Raw genomic sequence first — 25503 nt, 5'->3', positions numbered from 1 at the left:
AAGTGGCCCTTTTGAGGTTGAAGCACTGTCTGTACTGATGAGACTCAACTATTATTATCCAAAATAATTAGGATTTAATTTGTTGGTCGCTCAGTAGTTAAAATCACCTCACTGGGGCACTGGACAGACTAACAATTCACACACAGTGTTTGTTTGTTTGTTTGTTTGTTTTTTGGTTTGTTTGTTTGTTTATCTATTTATCCATTTAAGTTTTAAGTTTTTAATCAGTGCTAAATAGCTATATATTCCAGTAATCATTGCCAGCATAAAGTGTTTATTTCAGTAGTAGGGGTCTCCCAGTCTCTCCACCTTTTTAATAAACCAACAATACATTTTCAAGTTGGGATACCAATTTTATCCAGTCAGGGGAGAGAACGTATACAGGTTACAGGATAAACAAGTGAGGACGTGTGTGTGTGTGTGTGTGTGTGTGTGTGTGTGTGTGTGTGTGTGTGTGTGTGTGTGTGTGTGCGTGTGCGTGTGCGTGTACTGTACAGTCATAATTTACCTAATCTAACAACCAATAGAGCAAAGTCAATAGACTTCTAGTTCACTGGTGAATTGTACTTGAACATCCCTTCTGTTACTGCAGGGGTTGAAGGTATACAATTAGTTAAAATTTAAATGACAAAATCTCAATAACATTGATGTTTTATCATTGCCTGGGTTTAATGTTAACCACTTCCAACGTGGCGGCAAAAATACATCTTAGTTCTAATTTATAAAGCAGTGCTTAATTGAATTGTAGGATTCTATTGTACCTACAGGAGTCTTGCAATTATTTGGCAACATAATAGTAGGCTATACATGGTACTAATGTAACATACAGTACAGTTGGATTTTAAAACTATTTTGTTACATAATGAGCATCTACATGTAGATAGTTATACTTGTATATGTCAAATATGGTCTGAAGAATCAATAGAAAATCCAAGAAATTTGAATCTGGAAAAGTATGGAATTTTGAAATGGAAATTGTGTAGAAACCCTGATTATAACTTTCACTGACGGCCGGGATTTCTGACTAATAACATTAATAGTTGATGGGAGTGGGACACTTTTAAAACGTGGCCTTGCTTTAATGTATCTCCGCACATCGTATCCAAAAAGTAAAGGTATTCTTCCCTGCTTAGAAAGAAAATCTAAGCGACGGGTTGAAACAAGCGTTTAACCCATTTATGGCACGGTCACACCGCACTTTTATTTTACCTATGGGACGGAATTTGCCAATGCTTTGTCAATGCAAATGCGTGGATTCGAGTGAAAGATGTGATTCCGTCCCATAGGTAAAGTAAAAGTGCGTGTGTGACCGTGCCCTAAATAGGTTAGATAAAAGGATTAAATATTACCATAGTTCTTATGCTTATTCATATTCTTCTTTGCGACCAACATGCCTTTTAAAGATTTTTTATCAGGCAGTAGCCTATACCTCCATCACCTGCACCAATGAACTGTACCGCTTGCAACAAAAGGGTGAGGCTTAGTGACATACTACAGGATGCTCATGCTATAAAAACTGGGATACAGTATTTGGTGTGTTCATTTCAGTTGTGTTGGCTTGGACTAGCTTTATTCTGGTTTCTAATATGGGTGATACATTTATAATAGCAATAGACTTCGGTACTGCTTACAGTGGGTACGCCTATACTCTCAGCGGCAAAGATCCCAAACTTCCACACTGGGGAATAAAGCAGGCGCTGGACACCGTAAAGACGCCTACATGTGTTCTATTTGATGAAAATGAGGAATTCCTCAATTTTGGTTATGACGCTAAAAGCCAGTACACTACAAAAGGAAATGCATTTGCAAAGAAAACACTTCTCTTTGAAAACTTCAAGATGGAACTCTACGGAAAAGTAAGTGATTAGGATAGAAATGTGTTCCAAAAATTATATATAATTAATTATATATACATTTAACATCTGTTTCGTTCATAACCAATATGATTTTTTTATTTTCAACAGACCAGAATCAATGAGAAGTTAATGATTACAGCCGCAAATGGGAAACAAATGACAGCCCTGAAAGTCTTCACAGAAAGTCTACGCTACCTGAAGGAACATGCACTGACACACATTGCTAAAAACACAAGAGGAACCAGTCCAACTGCGTTTGACTTCACCTGGGTTCTGACTGTTCCTGCTATTTGGGATGCTTCCTCAAAACAGTTCATGAGAAAAGCAGCAACTGAGGTAATTTCATGTCTACAGTAAACATCATTATGGCATCTCGAAACCCAAATCATCAGCTGATTTATTTGTTCATAAAACATACCTAACTCCCCAGAAATGTTAGAAATTGAAACTTTGCTTTATCCCCAAATTGTCTTTGTTCATTAAATGTAACTGGTACTTTTATGCATATGATGTGGGAAGGAATGTCCTACAGTTAAATCCTTTTGGACACAGGTTACCAATTATCTATGCAAAGTTTTACAAACACATATCCCCTATTGTCCAAAATTGATGATTCTTAATGACGATGATTCATTAACTTTAAGTCCATCCCAAAGACGAAAAGGAAGCAGTTATTACTTTTTGTTGTTTTAATGGAACTTTTTTACAGCATGATTAAATGGTGCTAATCAGCAAACAATAGACAGTTGGAATCACATTTTACATCAAGTTAGGACCTGTACTGTATGATTATTAATAGTATCTGTTATATATAAAATGCTCATCTTTTTGATCATTACAGGATTTGTTGCTTGACGTTTTTCCGTCTATGAGAGGGTGGGTTGGGAGGGGTTAATTCAATGTTTTGTTTAGTTTATTTTTTATTTGATAAATTGTACTCGTTTTTTGGTTAACTATGGCTTTGATTAAGTTAATTTGAATTATTATATTGTGATTATTGTGGTAGTATTGTCATAGTTGTCTCCGCCAGGCCGAAAGCCATGGTTGAGACTATGTTTTGCACCCTGTCCGTCCGTCTGTGTGTCCGTGTGTCCGTGTGTCCGTCCGTGTGTCCGTCCGTGTGTCTGTCTGTCTGTGAGCAGCTAATCTCCCACACTGTTGGTCCGGTTGCTGCGAAACCCCACATTTTTTAGATTGGCTTGTTATAGCGCCAGCAGCAGGCCAATTTTTGCAAAACAAATGTTTTAATATTACTTCCTACAAACGTCATGCAAATCAGTACACAGTATCTCTATAGTCATGTGATTAAGACGGATGTGTCCGATATTTCAAATTCCATCCTAATTGGCTAACATTATCTTTCAAAGTTTGCAGGATAGGTCCGTTTTGAACAAAATGCTTCTAATCATGAACACAGTGTGCGATTTCTGTGAAATTTTGCACACATTCTCACTAGGCCGGAAGAAATGCCACCCTTTTCACATTGGCCTGTTATAGCGCCACCAGCAGGTCTAATTTAATAATAGAGATCTATTTGTTTTTGTATTTAAAAAAAACAATTAATGCTTGTACCTGTATCCTATTTTTTGTCTCCTATAAAAAAAAGTTATAACAAAAAAGAAAATATCTACATGATATTTTCTACACATGTAAATGTGTCTGTGTTTTTTTTTGGATTGTCATTCTTTCTTTCTTTCTTTTCAGGCTGGCATTGTGAGAGAAAGTAAACCGGATAAGTTGGTCATCGCATTGGAGCCAGAGGCAGCCTCAATTTGGTGTATGCAACTGCCCACAACGGGTTATATTGAGACGAACACAACAAATGCCACCCTACATCAAAATCCTGGAACAAAATACGTTGTTGCTGATTGTGGAGGTATGTTGTACTGTGATATTTTTGCAGACTTAAGTGTGAGTGTGTGTGTGTGTGTGTGTGTGTGTGTATACAGTAGTATGTGTACAGTATGTATAAGTCAAAGTAATACTCAGCTGTACATACATTAGTTTTACTTTCAATATACTGCAAAATCCTTATCTTTACAGTAAATGTATGCAACTTCGCTACATTCTTCTTCTGTTGTCCACGTTTTTATATGTATTAAAAACGTTCATATTTTAAAGCCTAACATTGTTGTCTTTCAGGTGGCACCGTTGACATCACGGTACATGAAGTATTGGATAGCGGAGTCCTGAAAGAGCTGCATAAGGCCTCTGGTAATGATATGGGAGGGGAGCAGGTTAACAAAATGTTCAAATGTTTCCTCCAGGCAATATTCTCTTGTGAACTCTGGAATGAGTTTGAAAGAAAGTTTCCCATTGATGTTCAAAAACTGATGAATACATTCCGTATACTTAAGACTGATGATGATGATGATGATGAGGATGTATACATGACCTGCCCTCCTAACTTAGAAAAGTTAGCTCAGCAACCAATAGAGAAATACTTCGAGAATGTGCAAGGTGTATCCTGGGACGAGGGGGAGATCACAATCTCAAGAGAAAAGATGAGATCTTTCTTTGATGAAAGTCTGAGAGGCATCACTAAAAGTCTCAAAGGAGTCTTTCAAAAGGTTGAAATTGATCACCTTGTGTTAGTGGGGGGCTATGCAGAAAGTACGGTTCTGCGCAAACACATTACCAAGCAGTTTGGTGCTCAGTGCTCAGTACTGTGCCCTGCGTTTCCCCAGCAGGCAATTTTGCAGGGAGCTGTCATGTTTGGAGGAAACCCTGCGGTAGTGGTATCACGAAAAAGTGCCTTTACTTATGGTATTAAGGTCTTTAAGAAGTTTGATGCTTCGAAGCATAAGGCTGATAAGATGTATACAAATGACAGCGGTGTCTGGTGTGATGATTGTTTCTCAACACTGGTGAAAATAGATGAAGATGTGGGTTGGGATGAAACCAGAGACCACATCTTCAAACCAGCAGATAGAAACCAGACAGCAATTCATTTTGGTTTTTATCGCACAGAAAGGGAAAATCCTCAATATGTAGATGACTGGGGAATAGAAAAACTGAACTCGTTTGACGTTGAGTCGCCAGATACTAGCCGTGGGCTGGATCGTCAAATCCAGTTGCAAATGAAATTTGGCTTCACAGAAATAACAGCCACAGCCACTGATGTGGATTCCAAGTCAACAAACTCAGTCAAAATTGACTTTTTGAGCAAGTAGGATCCTACAATAAGACTAACTATATACATTGTAATAACTTTAAGGCCCAAGTTATGTAATAGTTAAGAGATGTACTGTAACAGGTTGGCCAGAAATATGAACCACTGTATAAGGGAACATGGTGATTTTGGCTATTGTAACTTTAATCTGATACTTTAAAGCAGGGGTTCTCAAACGTTTGTATACCAGTCCAGGACCCCATTTTATTTATAGTGCAACAAATTATAGTATAGTATATTTAAAAACAAAGCATGCATTGGTCGCCTTGATTAGGAATATTAAAAATTAAATAATAGTAAATGCAAAGCATAGAGTATATATAGCCTATATCAGAACCTTAATACAAAATGTATAAAAACAAAGAAAATGCATCACAGATTATTAAAAAAAAAAAAAAAAAAACAACAACAGACTTAATGTAAAGGATAAGGATGTCTAAAAATGTTTTGTCAATGTGCCACCCACCCTCTCCTCCCTGTGACCCCACTTGGGGTCCCGACCCATATAGAACCTCTGGGTTGCATTTGGTTTATGAGGAATTGTATTCAGTCATGTTAATTTGTATTCTTTGACACAAATGTTGTTCACATTTGCATAATTAAGTTATTGTTTTATTCAAATGTATTTTGTTATTACTATGTTGTGTATATAAATGACCAAATGATGTAAGTCTGCATCCTCTGAAATCCCCAAAATGCATTATTTCTTTTTCTTGGTTTGGATTGAATGTTTATTCTTCTTTGTACTTCATTTGACTTGTATCCTACTGTAAATGACACAAAGAAATAAATGTGATGTGCTGTGCAAATGAGTCACTGTTTATATGTGAGTGAACTTCAGGCAACATTAATATGAAAACAACTGAAAATCTTAAGTATGGTAATGTAACTGTTGTGTGTAACAGTATGACGACAATATTTTGGAGCAATATGTTCTTGAAATTGAAACTTTGAGTTGGCATTATCAAGATTTACTCATCCTACAACTGTGGTAATATTCTAGTATGACAAAGAATAGAGTACGAGCACAGCAGACTCTGATAATATGTCTGTAGCACAAAATTCAGGCGTTCCCAAACCTTTTCAGCTCTGGACCTTCATTTGAATTCTCATAGTCATTTTTGGTGGCAGCATTGTGCATGTCTGTAAACAGTATCATTTGGGACTACTGGGCCTACACAGCTCGTAGGACACTTTTAAGATGTGACTCAACTTTCTAATTAATCATGTTTACAATACAGTGAAGTCAAGCTTGATCATATTATTCAATAGAGTGACTCTAGAGACTGTTAACCATCTGTGATGGGCCACTGTCTAACACAGGTTCTAAGGCGCAAAACATTCATGGTTTAAGGTTTCAAGGTCAAAGTTAATCCTATGTACGAGTTTTGGGATACTGATCAAGGCCAAGACACAGAAGGCAGGGTACAAACCCAATTAAGGGCGTTTATTTCAGATACCCCAGGAAGGTAAAATGCTGTGTATTCTTGTTCTTCATAGTAACATTTAAGGCCTCCTCATGGGGTCATATTGTTTAAAAACATGCATTAGGCAGTGCAGAATAATGCACTTTAATCACAAACAGAGCTTCATTTGACATTTCAATGTCGATCTCAAATATTCCTTATGAGGCCATTTAAGATAAGTTTAAGAACTGTTATTATCATATCATTCATGATACCCAAGGTTGAAGATTTGCTCAGTTAAATAATTTGATCAATCCACACCCATTGGGAGTTGATCCAAAGTAAACTCCATTGTATACAGTATGTTAGAATTCTGTTTATGTGAACATACAATACTTGTCCAATAAGCCAATAAACAGATAACTATGTGCAGCGGCGTAACGAGGCAGCAGTGGGCCCCGACGCGGGGTGTTCACAGTGGGCCATCAACTAACTACTATTTTACAGATGGCACGGGTGGGCCCCAAATGACTCTGGGCCCCAACGCAACTGCGTTGTCTGTGTCACGCTAGTGACGCCCCTGACTCTGTGACATGGCCACTGTTCAAACATGGTACACTAAACATGATGTGTCCCAATTCCATATTCATTCTAACATTATAACTCAGTAAAACAAATACAAGAATATAGCTGCAAGCAGCGATAATACGGGGCCAGTGAATAGAGAGAGAGAGAGAGACATGGAAACGGAATAGATTGAAGAGAGAGAGAGTTTTGACAACAATACTTTTGAATAAGCATTTCATGTTATCTTTAACATGAAATACTCTCAAATTAGCATTTCATGTTATCTTTAACAATTGCACATGCATTATTTGATGCAGTTATGTTTTGTGCAATGCAATTGAAAAGTGGAATGACCCACCCACAGACAGACAGACAAAAAGCAAAGTGCAATAATAGCACAATAAGACATGGAAAGAGAATAGATTGAAATTGAGACAAAGCAAATGATTCCAACAGGCGAATATTCTTTTCAGCCCAACCCAGCTGAGGTGGTCATATATAGGACGCAGGGGGGCAATCCCAGGTGAAAAACCTCACCCATTGACATCTCAACCTATTGCCATTGACAGGAATCAAACTCTCGACCTTTGGATTCACAGGCTGAGACACTACCTATAGGGCTATAGCTTTGTCCAGGCTGAGGTCATCTGTTGAAGATAAAAGTGAACCAGTGAAAGCAGCCGATCTACAAGCTCAGAAACATGTTGCTATCTGAAAAGTTTTGAGATTGTAGATCGGTTATTTTCACAATGAAGTTTGTCATACATTGCAAAAACATACTCTCTCCAAGAAGCATTTCATCATTACCTTTAACAGTTGCACATGTATTCAATGATACAGTCATGTTGTTTGCAATTCAATTTAAATTAAGTCTGCATCAAGTGAGGCTTGAACTGGCGACCCTGAGATTGTGAGGCCTTCATTTAAGGGAGACGCCATTGGCCCAACAGATAAGTAACTGTGAAAAAGGAGATCACACAGATGATACAGTTTCACGCAAATAGCTGAAAAATCCTGGGTTTAAGTGTTTTTCAAACTGCTCAAAATTGCGGACAATCTAAGGGCGGAGCTTACTGGTCAAAGCGATAGATGTGTTCCTCATGAGTCAAGGCACATGTGTAAGCAAGTTTCACGACTTTCTGCCAAACGAGGCATGACTTATGCCTGTTTAAAGTCTGCCTTTTCAAAAAATTGCTATAGCGCCCCCTTTTGGCCAATTGGAGTGAGATTGGTTTCAGTGATATTTGGAATGACCCTGTACATTTCTGCCAAGTTTCAAAGAAATGTGAGTCTGCATGTATGTTTTAGGCACAGATGAATAATTTTCATAAAACTGTAATAGTTAAAATCTATCTCCTCCTGGGATTTTTGAGCAATCTGCACGAAACATTTTACACATGAACTTTGGACCACTGCCTACAAAAATTTCCAACGGATTTTCCATAAGTGAAAAAATGCAGAAGTTAGGAGCCAATGACTGTTTTTCATATAATTCAAAATGGTGGGCGATCTAAAGGTCAGAGGTCAAAAGTCAGACCACGAAAGTTGTCGGGCATGAAGAGACGCATGTGTGTATCGAAGTTTCATGGTTGTAGGTCAAACAGGGCATGAGTTGTACCTGTTCAAAGTTGGCACTTTCAATTGAGTGCTATAGCGCCACCCTTTGACGAATGAGTGTGAGAATTATTTCTTGGTAGTTTTTCATGAGCATCTACCATATGGCCGAGTTTCGTAAAAAGCGTATGCACGGTTAAGCCAGAACTGGCAAAAACAAGTATTTTTCAAACTGCTCAAAATTGCGGAAAATCTAAGGGCGGAGCTTAATGGTCAAATCGATACGTGTGTTCCTCATGAGTCAAGGCACATGTGTAAGCAAGTTTCACGACTTTCGGCCAAACGAGGCATGACTTATGCCTGTTTAAAGTCTGCCTTTTCAAAAAATTGCTATAGCGCCCCCTTTTGGCCAATTGGAGTAAGATTGGTTTCAGTGATATTTGGAATGACCCTGTACATTTCTGCAAAGTTTCAAAGAAATGTGAGTCTGCATGTATGTTTTAGGCACAGATGAATAATTTTCATAAAACTGTAATAGTTAAAATCTATCTCCTCCTGGGATTTTTGAGCAATCTGCACGAAACGTTTCACACTTGAACTTTGGACCACTTTCTACAAAAATTTCCAACGGATTTTCCATAAGTGAAAAAATGCAGAAGTTAGGAGCCAATGACTGTTTTTCATATAATTCAAAATGGTGGGAGATCTAAAGGTCAGAGGTCAAAAGTCAGAGTGTGAAAGTTGTTCAGCATGAGGAGACGCATATGTGTATCCAAGTTTCATGGCTGTAGGTCAAACAGGGCATGAGTTGTACCTGGTCAAAGTTGGCATTTTCAATTGAGTGCTATAGCGCCACCTTTGGACGAAAGATTGTGAGAATTATTTTTTGATCGTTTTTCATGACCATCTACCATATGGCCGAGTTTCGTAAAAATCGACAGCGCGGTTCAGCCAGAACTGCGAAAAGTGGCAGAAGAAGAAGAAGAAGAAGAAGAAGAAGAAGTGACAGAATACTGCCAATAACAATACGTGTACAGAGCAGAGCTCTGTCCCCGTAAATATAGCTGCAAGCAGCAATAAGTGGTTTCGAGAGAGAGAGAGAGAGAGAGAGAGAGAGAGAGAGAGAGAGAGAGAGAGAGAGAGAGAGAGAATGTTTTCCCTCAGTTCTCCACTGTAGGACCTCGACCTGTGGGTTTACCCCGTGAAAGGTTGAGTCTAACCTCACTAGGCCTTCCCCCTGCAGTGGTGGCCACTATCCAAGGGGCTAGGGCTATGTCCAGAAGTCAGTATGACATCAGGTGGACCATGTCCTGGTGCCTGGAGCACTCTCCTCAAGTGGAGGCTTCCCAGGCTTCAGTGGTGAGCATTCTGACTTATCTGCAGGACAGATTAGATCAGGATTTGGCTTTCTCCACGATAAAGGTGTACCTGGCGGCCATCTCCGCGTGCCATGAAGGTTTCAATGGCGAGTCGGTAGGCAAGCACCCACTGGTGCATCGTTTCATGAACGGCGCCAAGTGGGCTAAGCCAGTGAACAGACCTTTGTTTCCTAAATGGGACCTGGCCTTGGTGCTAGCAGCACTGTGCCGGCCCCCCTTTGAGCCCTTGGAGACTGCATGTCTGAGGATTGTCAGTCTCAAAACGGTGCTCCTTTTAGCCCTCTGTACGGCGAAACGTGTCGGGGACATGCAAGCGCTCTCTGTGAGTGAGGATTGCATGCGGTTCTCGGATGATGGCCAGAGGGTTTTGTTAAAACCCAATCTGGCATATGTGTCCAAGACCGGCGTGGTCGCCAGAGCTCCTGTGGAGCTAGGGGCTTTTCTTCCTCCACCGTTTGCCTCAGCAGAGGATAAACGGTTGCATTGTCTCTGCCCAGTGAGGGCCTTGACGCTCTACTGTCAGATGACGGTGGCTGGCCGTGTGTCGCCTCAGCTTTTCGTCTCCTACGGCCGGGGCCGTAGGACGGCGGTGGCTAAACCGACCCTGTCCAGATGGATCGTGGAAGAGATTCGGTTGGCATATGGGAGTAGTGGCACTGCTGTCCGGGTGGGACTGAGAGCTCATTCTACTCGGAGTGTGTCTGCATCGTGGGCCCATTACAAAGGGATGTCGTTGCAGGACATATGCTCGGCAGACAACTGGTCGTCTCCCTTAACATTTGTGTCAAGGGGGACGTTAACCATAGCGTGCTCAATTTTCATCCGATTTTCAAACGGTTTGGTGTGTTGTAAACACCAAAGATGTAGTTATGATACTACATACTCATAATTATAATCATGTTTTTTTTTTTAAATAACATTAAGTATGCAGTATCATAACTACATCTTTGGTGTTTACAACACACCAACCGTTTGAAAATCGGATGAAAATTGAGCACGCTATGGTTATTTCAAAGTACATGCACCATAGACATAATGTTATGAATGACCGTCGCAAGATGGCCGCCATGTGGCAACGTCGTACTACATTGGCCAGCAGCGCGGGTGAGTCATCTAGCCTTTATATATATCTATGATTCCTCGTACCAGGTTGGGCGCCCATAGCTGAATGGTTAGAGTGCCCGCCTGAGAAGCCGCTTGTCCCAGGTTCAAAGTGTCCTACGGTAAGACACATGCCTACACCCTAACTACTAACTACACCCTAACTGCTCCCCCCTCCGCACTCCTCTGTGGGGAGCATTCAGCTGGGCGAATCTGAAAACTGCAGTTCCGGACGAAAAAAAGATCAAAAACAAGAAGGTTAATTACTAAAGGTGACAGAACCTTTCAGTTTGTAGCTCCCAGACTCTGGAATGCCCTTCCACAGGTCTTGAGAGCTTCAGGCACTGGACATTTTTAACAACAACATTCTTACCAAATGAAAAAAAAAGAAAAAAGGTTAAGCCGAAAACTGAAGTTCCAGACGAAACAATGTCAAAAAACAGGTTAACTCATTCAGTGCCTGACTTATTTCTGGCAGTTTGGCCAGAGTGCCAGAGCCAAAATTCATTGTAAAAAAAAAAAAGGTGCTTAGGAGCCGAGATACAGCCTTTTTCAGTAAGAAGTTAAAGAAGAAGTGAATGGGGCAGAACATTTTCAAATCATCATATCCCCCCCTGAGAGGTCTTGAGAGCTTCAGGTACTGGACATTTTTAACAACAACATTCTTACCAAATGAAAAAAAAAGAAAAAAGTTAAGCAGAAAACTGAAGTTCCAGACGAAACAATGTCAAAAAACAGGTTAACTCATTCAGTGGCTGACTTATTTCTGGCAGTTTGGCCAGAGTGCCAGAGCCAAAATTCATTGTTAAAAAAAAAAAACCACGTGCTTAGGAGCCGAGATACAGCCTTTTTCAGTAAGCCCCCCCCCCCCCCCCCCTGGACGTCTCACACGTCCAGTAGCACTGAATCAGTAATGGCTAAAGGTGACAGAACCTTTCAGTCTCTGTTGCCTTTCCCACACTCCAGTTAAGTGTTTAACAGTTTTCTGTGTTCTTTATGTTAAATAAATTCATGTATTTGGGCGAAACTCATGCCTCAGTCTCATTTATCTAATCTGTAAATCTGTAAATTCCTTGCCACACTAGGTTACACACTAGGTTACATAGCCTATGTAAAGCACTGAGTTCTCTGTGAGAAGCGCTATATACAAATAATATGTACATACTTACTACACCACATGTTCAAAAGAGTTGTTGAACATGTTTCACCAGGCAGGTCATGTCATTTGTTAAAAATGTCAACAGAGCCTGCAGTTCTCAAGACCTTTGGAAAGGCATTCCAGCCTTTAGTTATTAACATTTTTGACCTCTTTTCGTGAAATGGGGCTTAAGTGTCAAAGTGTCCCTGAGCAACACACTTAAAGGGATATTTCACTTTCAAAACATTTTTGGGTGATTTTATCATCTACTCAAGCCTTTGTGAGCCCCCAGACAGTTTTTAAGTTGCTCGATTCAGTATTTAGATAAGTGATATTCATTTTATCAGACACGCCCCCTTCCTATACAAACCCATTGTAACTTCAAACTCCATTTTTAACATGTTAGATTCATCAAAAACACCCGTCCTTGGTTCTGGTGACTCATACCGCCCCCCTAATACGCGAGGGGGCCGTGTTTTTTCAATTACTTTTTTCATTTATTTTTAATATTTTTTTTGGAAAAAAATAAAAATAAAATACAATTAAAAAATAGAATAAAATAGATGAAAAAATATCTCGGAAAAACACGGCCCCCTCACGCATTAGGAGGGCAGGGTGAGTCACCAGAACCAAGGACGGGTGTTTTTGATGAATCTAACATGGTTAAAATGGAGTTTGAAGTTACAATGGGTTTGTATAGGAAGGGGGCGTGTCTGATAAAATTAATATCACATATCTAAATACTGAATCGAGCAACTTAAAAACTGTCTGGGGGCTCACAAAGGCTTGAGTAGATGATAAAATCACCAAAAGTTTTTTTGAAAGTGAAATATCCCTTTAACCCATAACTGACCATACAGTACAATATTGCATTACGAAGTATACGATGGTGTCACTCGCGCCGATCTATCTACAAACTGATTGATTGAATACTTTATTTAGACATTTGCAGAAAAAAGCACATGAAAGTACAGTTTAAATACAAGCTAAATAGGATTGAAAAGCCCTTGAAAGCCTAATGACTTGTTTCAAATAGGGTCCCCATGTACTCAATTCATAGTGAAAGTTAACTCACAATGCATGCATTTGTGACAGCCTTTTTAGCTTTTAGCTAGATCTGCATTTCAACATTGTAGCCTACCACAGCAATTCATGATCATACACTTCTTTACATAACCTTAGTGAGTATACGTTATCTTTTCTCTAACTTAGGCTACTTATCTGAATGTTGGCATTGATCTACACAAGATTTCATGAAAAAACCTAATTTGTATCATACGCAAGCCAATTCCCAGAGGTCTCGCCATTGTGGTTGAAACTTTCTCTCCCTGATCGTATCATAGGCTATACTGCCTTTCACTTTCCCTCAAATCTTCCGCAGAATTTCTCTGATATCTGTTTTTTACCCGGCGTTTGGCCAGATATTGGTGGTTTTCAAATGAGTCACTGGTGCAAGCAAATTAGTCACTATATGTGAGTGAACGTCAGGCAACTGAAAATCATAAGTATGGTAATGTAACACCTGACAAACATTACAACCACAATGCTATGTGGATTATGTCCATGCCCCACCATTGCCAACAAAGAAATACAGATAAAGCAACATTGTGCCATAAACTGTTAGTCCGTCATAATCAATTCATCATAGTCAGTTGTCAAATATCAACTTTGTCAAAGGCAACCTCTTTTCATACATTTTGTACTTTATTGTTGCATGAAAGTATCTTGATACATCAGAATACATAATCAAACTAGTGGTGACATTATTTTTTGATAGACCTATTCATAGTCACCACCACATATCAAAGAATTATATTTTTTTGTACTTTTGTATTTTTTTTGTACCCGGTCAACCAGGTATTACAATTGCTATTGTGCAATTGTGTGAACTATAATGTTTAACATATAACCCTTTAGAATGAAATCAAGTCATTTTGAGGCAGAAACAAGCTTTCAATCAACAGGTAGAAGCTGCAATTACTTTTTGGCAGGTGGAAAAAAATCATTGTTAATGAGTTATATTGGCCCTTTCAATGACTAAATTACACTGAGTGGACTATAATCAATGAACTATAACCCTCAGGAATGACAAATATAAATACATCATGTGTTATATTAGCCCTTCAAAGTCTTTGTATGCCTTTTACCCCTTTTTCACCGCAATTTTGTTGTTATGCCGATTGCTTCCTCCCCACACACATTTTTGTGTTGTCACTGCTGTTGTATCCTACTGACTCACCTGCTAGTGAGGAGCCCCCACCAGCAGAACGTTTAGAGCCATTGTCCTACAAGTGGTTCAACAAGTTATGCAAACCTCCCATTTCTGGTCAAATCATTTAAAAAATGTTTCTTGGCCTTCTTGGCACTCAAGATATTGCTGAACAGACTTGTAAACTAGGTGGAATTCTCTGTACATCCCTTAACTGGTTGAACCACTTCAACCCCTAAATACTTCATCCACCGGTGTCCCCCAGGGGCCAATACTAGGCCCCCTCCTTTTTCCCCTCTCCAACAAATCTCAACGTGTTACATTGTGACAATGGCCGCGTTTCCCAAACGAATTTCAGCTCCTGCGTAGCCTAGAAGCTGCGTAGGAGCCTCCACGCAGCTGCGCAGTAGAAACCCCGCTCCGCACTATCTTCGTTGGTAGCAGCTGTGTGTGCCCAACGTGCCATCTAAACTGGCTTCTGGAGACACCATCGTCGTAGGTTCCGTTACGTCTGTGCTAAAACTACATTCGTGAGACAGCATGGACGTAAAGGACTCCTGGACGAAGCCTACGTAAAGCCAACGTAAACTATGTAGTGCTGTCCTACTACACACATAGAGGTATAATATAACACTACACAGCAGTTTAAACACCCTTTGCGAATATATACATTATATCTATATATCTAAAGACCTTTATCTAAATTACCTTTATATTTATTGGACACTTACACTTTTTTAGGTACATTCTGTAATTTATTAAAATTTATTTTAAGGTGACATTTCAATGCTCTTAAATGAACACAGGCAACAATGGCTGCCATTCAAAAATGTTCAGAGGATAGAGGGGGCGTCTCCCTGCATGATTGACAGCTTTTAGCACCAATGGGGGAATTTACTTTAAAAGAAAGTTTAGGAATATATATATATCTATATATATATATCTATATATATCTATATCTATATCTACTAGACCATACCCGGTCGACGCATCCGTGGGGGGATATGCGCACATGATCTGGCAACCCGGGAGGCAACATTCTTTCACACATTAACGCTAATAAGAAGCTGAGATTTGATGAAATTGAAAAACGGGCTTCACAGTTAAGTTCAGATGGTAATGGTCAATGTGTGTGTGCAAAATCAGAGCAATTGCTCCAGCCACTGAGGAGAACCGGGTAGCTTCACCTACTCACTCACCACTACAGACAGAGGTTACTAGAATTATAGTAGGATATATATATATAACTGCTGCGCTGGTTCTATGTGTAGCCCCCACAGTCAAATTAGCCAGAGGTCGCGTGCAATAGTGCAATAGACCTGGCTATCAGGCAGGTTTATTGGCGTGACTGGTAACACGTCGGACTGGTGAGTGGGAGCTTCGGGTTCGATCCCAGAATGTCCCATTTCCAAAGTCTACTATACATAAAATCTTTTGAAAATAGCAGATCTACAAGCTTGTAGATCTGCTATTTTCAAAAGATGTTTTAACCATTCATAAACATGGCGAGCGCAACAGCTGTCACTTTGTGAGAGGAACGGGGGACTTTCATCATAACGTTTAACTATAAAACTTCGAAATTAAGGAAACATGTTTAGCTCAGCATCATTTACAGTATATACCTTTAGTTAACTTGGCATATGCTTAATATTTTTATTAGATGATCAGATCATCCGTGAGAGTACAATTTGTAAACTTCGGGTTCATGCATAGAGGACAAAGCACCGCAGCCGCTCGACCTACCCAAAAGAACAGATCTGCAAGCTATCGACACGGCACGTCGCAGTGCGTTGACAGCTTGTATATCTGTTTTTTTTGGGTAGGCACGTTATGCACCGGCCCGGCCGTAATTAATTATATATATATATATATATATATATATATATATATATATATATATATATATATATATATATATATACTAGAGTTTCGGGGGGCTACGCCCCCCTCAACCCCAGCCGCGCACGGGGCCCAGCGTGGCCGCATGTATATTGGGGATGGAGGCGAGTGTTAGGCGTGCAACAGGCGGGGGGGGAGGTAGCAGTGTGTGCTGTGGAGGCTGTTGCTAACTTGCTATGAGGCAAAGAGGGAGGTAAAGAGTAGACAGCGTGGCGACGTGCACAGGGGAGCGGATAGTGTGGCTGTAAGTACAGGAAGAAGTAGAGGCAGCGTGTGTAGACATAGTAGTGACCTGAATGGAGCGTGGTGGTGGAGAAGAGACGCAGCAATGCAGAACTGTTGTTGCGCGTTGGCGACGTGTTGGTGAGCGTTGGCGGCGTAGAAGCATGTGTGTGTGTGAGTGTGTGTGTGTGGAGAAGGGACGTTGTGGCGACTGTATGCAGTGGCGTGGTGGTGAGGAAGAGGGGGTGGAGGGAGGGGTGTTGGTGTTGCCAGGTGAGCGTGTTGTAAGCGCGGCGGGCGCGAGTTTCAGCGAGGTGTAAGTGAGGCATGTAGGGAGAGAATGTAATAGTTATGTAGGGGGTCCGCGGTCAGCCCGCTGGTGGCCGGACCCCCTGTAAGTGTAGGGGCGCGTGGGGACCCCCGTAGAAGAGGGCGGGGCCCTTTGGATGGGTGTTGTTTGTTTGATGTAGGTGGTTGATTCTTTCTGGCGCTGGCTGTGCAAACCTGGCAACCCAGCGCATGCTGGCGGTGGCGTTACACCAGAAATGGTTCCTGGAGAAAATGGTGACCAAAAAAACATTTTGGAAAAAAAGGAAAAAACCCCGCACCGGCTGCCTGCTGTTGTGGTGATTAGGTCGTGCGCACGGTAAACGGTACGAAGCTGCCTCCCCTTCCGTTTTGTCCGACATTTGGTGAGTAGAATTAATTATGTTGCGCGGTGGAAAAGGTGTAGTGAGCAATGAGATGTCCCCTACGCGACGCGTAAATTCAGCGCGGCCGCCGTGGCGAGTCCGTTGGCAACATGTGGTCTGGCGGTGCGTTGTTTATTCGATAACAGAGCTGTGGGGTGTCCCCACCGAGGGTGCGGAAGTCGGTCGCCATTTATATAGTTATATATATATATATATATATATGTATATATATAAATTGTGTGTGTGTGTGTGTGTGTGTGTGTGTGTGTGTGTGTGTGTGTGTGTGTGTGTGTGTGGTCGGTCTTTTCATAGATCTATTTCGCTACGATGGGTGTTACGAGCGCCCCAGGGCGCTCGTAACAAACTGCTGCGTAGGACAGTACTCAGGGCTACGCCTCTCCCAGGAGTAGGCGGGGAGTAGGCTACATGCATGCTGTCTCCCGAATGTACTTTTACCACACACGTAGCCAGTTTAGATGGCACGTAGTGGGCACAACCACCTGCTACTAATGAGGGTAGAGCGTAGGTTTCGCCGAGTCCCAGCTGTGTAGAGGCTCTTACGCAAGCTGCGTAGGCGACGCGTGACCTGAAATCTACGTACCTGCTAAGGTACTGTGCAGCCTGTGACGTCACATGTTAGACCCGTCGTAGGACCTGCGAAGCATCTCTACGCAGGATCTCTTTGGGAAACGCGGCCAATGTCATTTATTCTCAGAAAATTCATGTGTATTTTCGGATACTTGACCACTTATAAACCCCCAATACTCTCTTCAACAAATAACTCTGAGGACCCCCTAGGGGTCCCAGACCCCTGCTCTACTGTATTCTAGGGGTTACCAAACGTTTTAGCTTGTTTAACCTACTCTGCCCCGATCAAATCCTCGACCTCGCGGGCTGAGTGTTCCGCCTCGCTAGTGCCGACTGTTCTCACCAAGCTGGCCGAGTGTTCCGGAACATTCGGCCCACTGGTACCGAGCGTTCCCTGGATAAAATGGGGCAGAGTAATTAAAGTTATATTCATTCTTATAAAATGCATGTACTGTATATCAATGAGAAAATCTAGACTTCCATTGTATGTGTTAGAATTCTGTTTGTGTGAACATATTGCCAATAAACTGATTGTTGTAACTCTGTGAAGTAGGCTACTGTAGAGGTCCACCTGATTTGGTGCTATTTAGCAATGATTCTTATGCAATCTTAGCAATGAGCCTTACATAAAATTAAAAAAAATAATTTACACTACCTTTAATAAACATGATATAAACACAAATTATGAAAAGAAAAAACACATACAAACACACACATACATATTCAGTTAATTGCTAGAGACACACTGTACAGAATAATCAATTCTTACTAATAGAGCTGAATGCAGATACAAAGTCGAGTTAAGTACCACAATACTAGGTGACACCTACTGAATTAAAACAAAACAACTCCAACTTCTACCTGAACTTTAAGTTTATTGTCTCATCACAAGTGTAAAAGTTACAGTTGCAGTTACAACTAGTCATAATAATAGAGATAGAAACACATGAAATGTCAAATGACAGGACAAATAAGAATTATGTTTGAGTATTCATAGTAATTTATACATTACATAAAGTGATAAAGCCTGTAACTGCCTGTGTCTCTATAAGAATGTTACAGGGCTCAGCACTCATTCAACAGGGCATAGTAACATAATAAGTTGGAGTGGCTTATTGTGAAGATTGAGAGTGTGTGTCTATCCCCTTTTCAAAGCGCTACACCCCTTTGAGATGAATAGCTGAGGTGGAGGGCAACACCTAGGTTACATCAGGTCCCAGTACTTAACGCACAACTTAGTTAGCCAAGTCATACTACTGTACTTGTTGACGGTGTTGACGGTGCCTGGGATCAAACCCAGAACCTTGCAGTACAGGAGAGTAGCCCGATATATTATAACTCTATGGAGTGGCCCTACTCTACCGACTGAGCTATACCTGGACACATAACATAATAACAACATAATTAATACAACCTGTAGGTTTTAGTGATTACACAAAATTAGATACACCACCCTAACCACTTTTGATATATTTTATTTATTTTTGCTTTAATATATTTTGTGTTACATGTAGCGCAATCTACAGGATAAGTCCCAACAACATTTTGGTGCTTGTACCTATATAAGTCAGTGACAAATAAAACCTCTTGAATATTGAATCAATTCATCCCATTTATTTAGTGACCCTCATTTAAAAACATATATTTTTACCATTGGCTCAGTCTCCATGCTTAATAGCAGGTGGGAAGATATTCCAAGCGTCAGGTCCAGGAATAAGACTCTCCCAGTCAGGCTGTAGTGGAGGACTGTTTAAAGCCATCAGACAACCCAACCAGTAGCATTCAGCAGCCAGATCTCTGAATGTCATTGTAGGGACCCTCTCTTGGTATTTCAGGAATGCAACCTTTATGAGACAATATGGACAATCTGCGCAATCTCCTGTCTTTAATTCATTGTTCAGATTGGCTGCCATTCTTCATAAGGTTAAAAAAGAAAAGATTTTCATGTTGTATAACAACCTTTTCATTTGTAGTTAATTTCGTATATTATTCCTCTTTTATTCTGAATAATTTTACTTACCTGTTTTTGAATAAGTCAAATTCTTTTTCACGTTCTTTCAGTGCAGTTCTGAGGGAGGAAAAGTCTTTATGTGGAAATGCTTAACTCCTTGATCAATAATTTCATGAATGATTGTATTGTTTAGTTTTTTTGTGTTCAAGGTGATCTAATAGCACTTTTAATTCAGAAAATAATTAGACAGCAATTAAAATAGATGACAGCAATTAACTGAACTGTATTCAGCATATGATTATTTAATTGTAAGGGTGTAAAGTCATTGTCACATCTTGAATTCATAGTACACTTATTTATGTTGCTTAAACGAACATATTTGGAAGAATATTTACCTTGCCTCATTTAGTTTCTCCTTGTAATGCTGGTCCATCTCATCCATACTGTATTACAAACATATTGGTAATCATTATAAAACACTTAAGACCAGAAATAAACATTTTTAATAATTAGTACCAGATAGTTATTTGTCTTGATTCATTTTCTCTGCATATTAATGTTAACAAAATATATAAAAATATACTGTATATGTAAACTGTTTATAAAAATAAATGCAGATTTTGAGCTCACCTTTGTTTATATTATTCACACATGCCACAGCTTAATTTGATAAGTGCATAACAGAGATAAAGAATTCAGTTAATATGGTAAGTATATATAAAAGAAATGTGCCTTTTTGTATTGTAGATCTTACACGTCTGACAAATATGGTAACCAATATCATGGGTGACTGAACATAGACCAAATATAGAAGAATAAACAGCAGCTACCTTCCTGGTTTGTCTTGGGTATGTTGTTCTTTCGGATAATCACTGTGTTAAAAGCATGAATCAGTTTGCATTATTGAATAATTTAAATTGTCAGTCCCACTCCCATAAATCACATGCTTCCTCACATCATGCATTTGCAGATTTGAGTCAAAATCTTGCTAAGACCATTTGGTGGTGTGTGTGTGTAGTCGGACGCAGACATGAAAGGGAGCGAGGCGGGCTTATTGATTGATTAATTGAATACTTTATTTAGAAAAGCCATGGAAACAGTACAGGGAAGTACAATTCACAATACAAGGTCCTCTAAAATGGATCGCTCATAAAAGCACAATGGCTTATTTAAAATGAGATCCCCACACACTCAAATCATGATGGCATTTAAGAAAACAGACATACGTTTGGTCCATACGTTGTTTGGTTGTATTCCGGTTGTTCATGTTGTAAAATCGGGGCGTTTCGATAATATTTAAGGGCGTGTTATTTAAATGACGTTCGGTTTCAGCCTTCACATTTATCAAAGAACAGACCAAATGTAAGCTAGGATTGGCTGTATAGGATCGCTTGATAAATCTCACTTAGACGTGGGTGTAAGATGATTCCTGGTATGTACCCTCACAAAGAACATGCAGTAATCCTGGTCTCTATACTGCCTCCCCCTGGTCAGCCGGGGCACCTGATGGAGGGTAAAGGAACTGGTTGGAATAACGTGTTCCTTCCACGTGCTACGTCCAACCGGGGAAACTCCCCCCTGTCATGTGATAAGAAGCGGCCTGCTCACTCCTCATGCATTGAAGGAAGCATGAGCTCAATTCGGGGATCTCCCCAGGCTGGCAGCGGGAGAGTAGCGCCCAGGATTACAGCTTAGGCAATTGGCACTGGGTGAAAAAATAAAATAAATATTTTTAATCAGTGCTAAATAGCTTTATATTCCGTTAATCATTGCCATCATAGCATGTTTATTTCAGTAGCAGGGTTCTCCCAGTATTTCCACCTTAAAACACATTATAACTCAGTAAAACAAATACAAGAAAACAAGAAGCGGTCCTCGGAAACAAATCGGGGCGAGCGTGTTTTGGGGGAGAGCCTTCTGGTTACCTTCAGGTGGTGTACTTCAGTTTATTAGATTTACAAAACTATTTCCTAGGGCGCAATCCGCTAGGTGGCGTAGTTGGCTACCCTAATTTATACCACCCTGCTACATAAACATATCCCCCGTATTGGAAACCAGAAGAAAGCTAGTCCAAGCCAACAAAACTGAAATGAAACCAGTTTTTACAGCATGAGCACCCTGTGGTATGTCACTAAGCCCCACCCTTTGGTAGGCCTATTTATACAGTGTACATTGGTGCAGGTGACAGACCAGCTTTAAGTGTCGACACAAATCAGATCTGGGCAAAACAAGACAAGAGAAGACATGAGCTGTAGTTGGGTAAGCACTGAAAATGGTAACTTTGATTCATGTTTCTTTTATGGATGAGGTGATAACATATTTGAAAGACAATTTGCTCGAAAAAGAACAAAAAAAATCACAGTGCCGTGCATGACTAGGAAATAAAAGTAAACTGTAGACTAAAAACAACATGATACCCAAAGATTTTTCAAGGAAAGAAGAGATGTATCCACTCACAAAGTGTTGAATGCAGTAGCCTCTTGTTTGAATAGAAATACGATGTTTTAACTGTTTAACTGTTTAACTGTTTAACTCCTTTTATTACCATGTAAGCATTGTGTTCTTGTATTTGGTCAGACTGTATAAGGTTTGGATACATATATATATAAATGTATTTATGTATACATTACATAGGCAGCCTATTCTCCGGAAGCCAACTCAGGGCAAAACCAGGAAGGGCAAGAAGCGCACAACCCACAGTACGTATATGCACTGCGACACGACATCTTAGCAAACAACACTGGAGAGCTCAAGACCCAGATGTTAGAGAGGAGAGTGTTGGTTAGACTGCACTCTCGCATTGCAAACCTAACATTTTTGCATACTGTACTCTTAGTCTTAAGCAAGATTATTATGACTCAAATCTGCAATTTGTTTTGAAAGCAAGATTACTTGCATACTAGATGAAATGTTAGACTATGAGAAAGCAATTAAGATAAATTATGGGAGTGGGACTGCCAATTTAGATATTTTAATAATGCAGACTGATTCATGCTTTGAATATAGAATGTATTGGAAGGAACAAAATACCTGAGACAAGTGTAATCCGGCAGGGAGTACATTCTTCTATATTTACTGTTCAGAGCCTCTACCCATAATATTGGTTACCACATTTTTCACACTTAAGATGCGCAATATAGACTGCCACATTTATTTTAAATAAACTTGCCATATTAACTGAATTTTTTATCTCTGTTATACACAAATTAAGCGCTGACTCGTGTGAACACAATGTGGGAAAAGTTGAAAAACGGTGAGCACAAAATCTGCATTTATTAACTCCTATATATTTGTATATATATTTTTTTTTAATTAATCTACAGAATCAAGTATCCCATGAGCCAAATATCTTCCTGGTAGCCTATCAATTATTAGAAATAATTATTTCTGTTTTATAATGATTGGCAATAGTTATAGTTTAATGATTTTAAATAGACTTACCATATTAACTGAATTATTTATCTCTGTTATACACTTATTAAATTAAGCAGTGGCAGGTGTGAACCGAATGTGCGAGAACATGAAAAACGGTGAGCGCAAAATCTGCATTTATTAACTCATATATTTATATATATATATATTTTACATGAATCTACGGAGAATAGATATATTCTATTATATATATCTTCCTGGTAGCCTATCAATTATTAGAAATAATTATTTCTGGTCTGAAGTGTTTTATAATGATTGCCAATATGTTTGTAATACAGTATGGACACCATGGACACACTTTACATGGAGCAACTAAACAAGGCAAGGTAAATATTCTTCCAAATATGTTTGTATAAGCAACATAATTAAGTACACTATGAATTCAAGATGTGAAAATAACTTTACACCCTTACAATAAAATAATCATATGCTGAATACAGTTCAGTTAATTGCTGTGATCCATTTTAATTGCACAAAAGACAAAAAATATATATAATACAATAATTCATGAAATTGTTGATCAAGGAGTTAAGCATTTTCACACAAAGACTTTTCCTCCCTCAGAACTGCACGTGAAAAAGAATTCAAAAACAGGTAAGTGAAATTATTCAGAATAAAAGAGGACTAATATACCAAAGCAACTACAAACAAAAAGGTTGTTATACAACATGAACATATTTTATTTTTTAACCTTATGAAGAATGGCAGCCAATCTGAACAATGAATTAGAGACAGGAGATTGTGAGAGCATGGACAGTCCTGTTAGCAATGCACGACTGACAGCCATGTAGGAACAACTACACTTCATCAAGTGGCCTAAAATCAGGGGTGATTTGAAAACAAAGAACACATTTATTTTAAATAGACTTATCATATTAACTGAATTCCTTATCTCTGTTATACACTTATCAAATTAAATGAACCGAATGTGCGAGAAGATGAAAAAAAACGGTGAGCGCAAAATCTGCATTTATTAACTCATATATTTATATATATATATATATATATATATATATATATATATATATATATATATATATATATATATATATATATATATATATATACATGAATCTACAGAGAAGATGAATCAAGTATCCCATGAGCCAAATATCTTCCTGGTAGCCTATCAATTATTAGAAATAATTATTTCTGGTCTGAAGTGTTTTATAATGATTGCCAATATATTTGTAATACAGTATGGAGAACATGGGCACACTTTACAAGGAGCAACTAACCGAGGCACGGTAAATATTTTTCCAAATATGTTCCTACAGTATAAGCAACATAATTAAGTACACTATGAATTCAATATGTGAAAATAACTTCACACCCTTACAATAAAATAATCATAATGCTGAATACAGTTCAGTTAATTGCTGTCATCTATTTTAATTGATTTTGATTTATTTTCTGAATTAAAAATGCTATCAGATCACCTTGAAGACAAAAGACCCCAAAATGTATAATACAATAATTAATGAAATTGTTGATCAAGGAGTTAAGCATTTTCACGCAAAGACTTTTCCTCCCTCAGAACTGCACTGCAAAAAATTGACTCATGCAACAAAAACAGGTAAGCGAAACCATTCAGAATAAAAGAGGATTAATGTACAAAAGCAACTACAAACAAAAAGGTTGTTATACAACATGAACATCTTTTATTTTTTAACCTTATGAAGAATGGCAGCCAATCTGTTATAGAACATGAACAATGAATTAAAGACAGGAGATTGTGAGAGCATGGACAGTCCTGTTAGCAAGACACAACTGACAGCCATGTATGAACAACTAAACTTCATCAAGTGGCCACAAATCAAGAGTGATTTGAAAACAAAGAACACATTTCTTTTAAATAGACTTAATAACTGAATTTTTTATCTCTCAATTAATTAATTAAGCGTTGACTGGTGTGAACAGAAAATGAAAGAAGTTGGAAAATGGTGAGCACAAAAATGTATTAACTCATATATATTTGTTTTATATATGTATATGTATATTTATTTTGCAAGAATCTACAGAGAAGATGAATCAAGTATCTCATGAGCCAAATATCTTCCTGGTAGCCTATCAATTATTAGAAATAATTATGTCTGGTCTGTTTCATAGTGTTTTATAATGATTGCCAATATATTTGTAATACAGTATGGACAAAATGGGCACACTTTACATGGAGCAACTAAACAAGGCACGGTAAATATTCTTCCAAATATGTTTGTATAAGCAACATAATTAAGTACACTATGAATTCAAGATGTGAAAATAACTTTACACCCTTACAATAAAATAATCATATGCTGAATACAGTTCAGTTAATTGCTGTGATCCAGGAGTTAA

At 39.0% G+C, this 25503-nt stretch overlaps 1 protein-coding gene across 1 annotated transcript; it reads left to right on the top strand.

Moving 5' to 3' along the window:
* Window positions 1–1586: 1586 nt before the first annotated feature.
* LOC311039021 (heat shock 70 kDa protein 12A-like) lies at window positions 1587–5091 on the top strand (the record flags this gene model as incomplete). Its single annotated transcript, XM_084048663.1, has 4 exons — window positions 1587–1856; window positions 1965–2192; window positions 3561–3732; window positions 3999–5091. The coding sequence occupies 4 exons, from the start codon at window positions 1587–1589 to the stop codon at window positions 5027–5029; spliced, it is 1701 nt and encodes a 566-aa protein (XP_083904789.1). The 3' UTR covers window positions 5030–5091.
* Window positions 5092–25503: the final 20412 nt, after the last annotated feature.

The sequence above is a fragment of the Gymnoscopelus microlampas genome (genome assembly GCF_963454915.1).
Source record: "Gymnoscopelus microlampas genome assembly, chromosome: 22".
In the NCBI taxonomy this organism is placed as follows: domain Eukaryota; kingdom Metazoa; phylum Chordata; class Actinopteri; order Myctophiformes; family Myctophidae; genus Gymnoscopelus; species Gymnoscopelus microlampas.
This window is presented reverse-complemented; position numbering and strand designations above follow the sequence as displayed.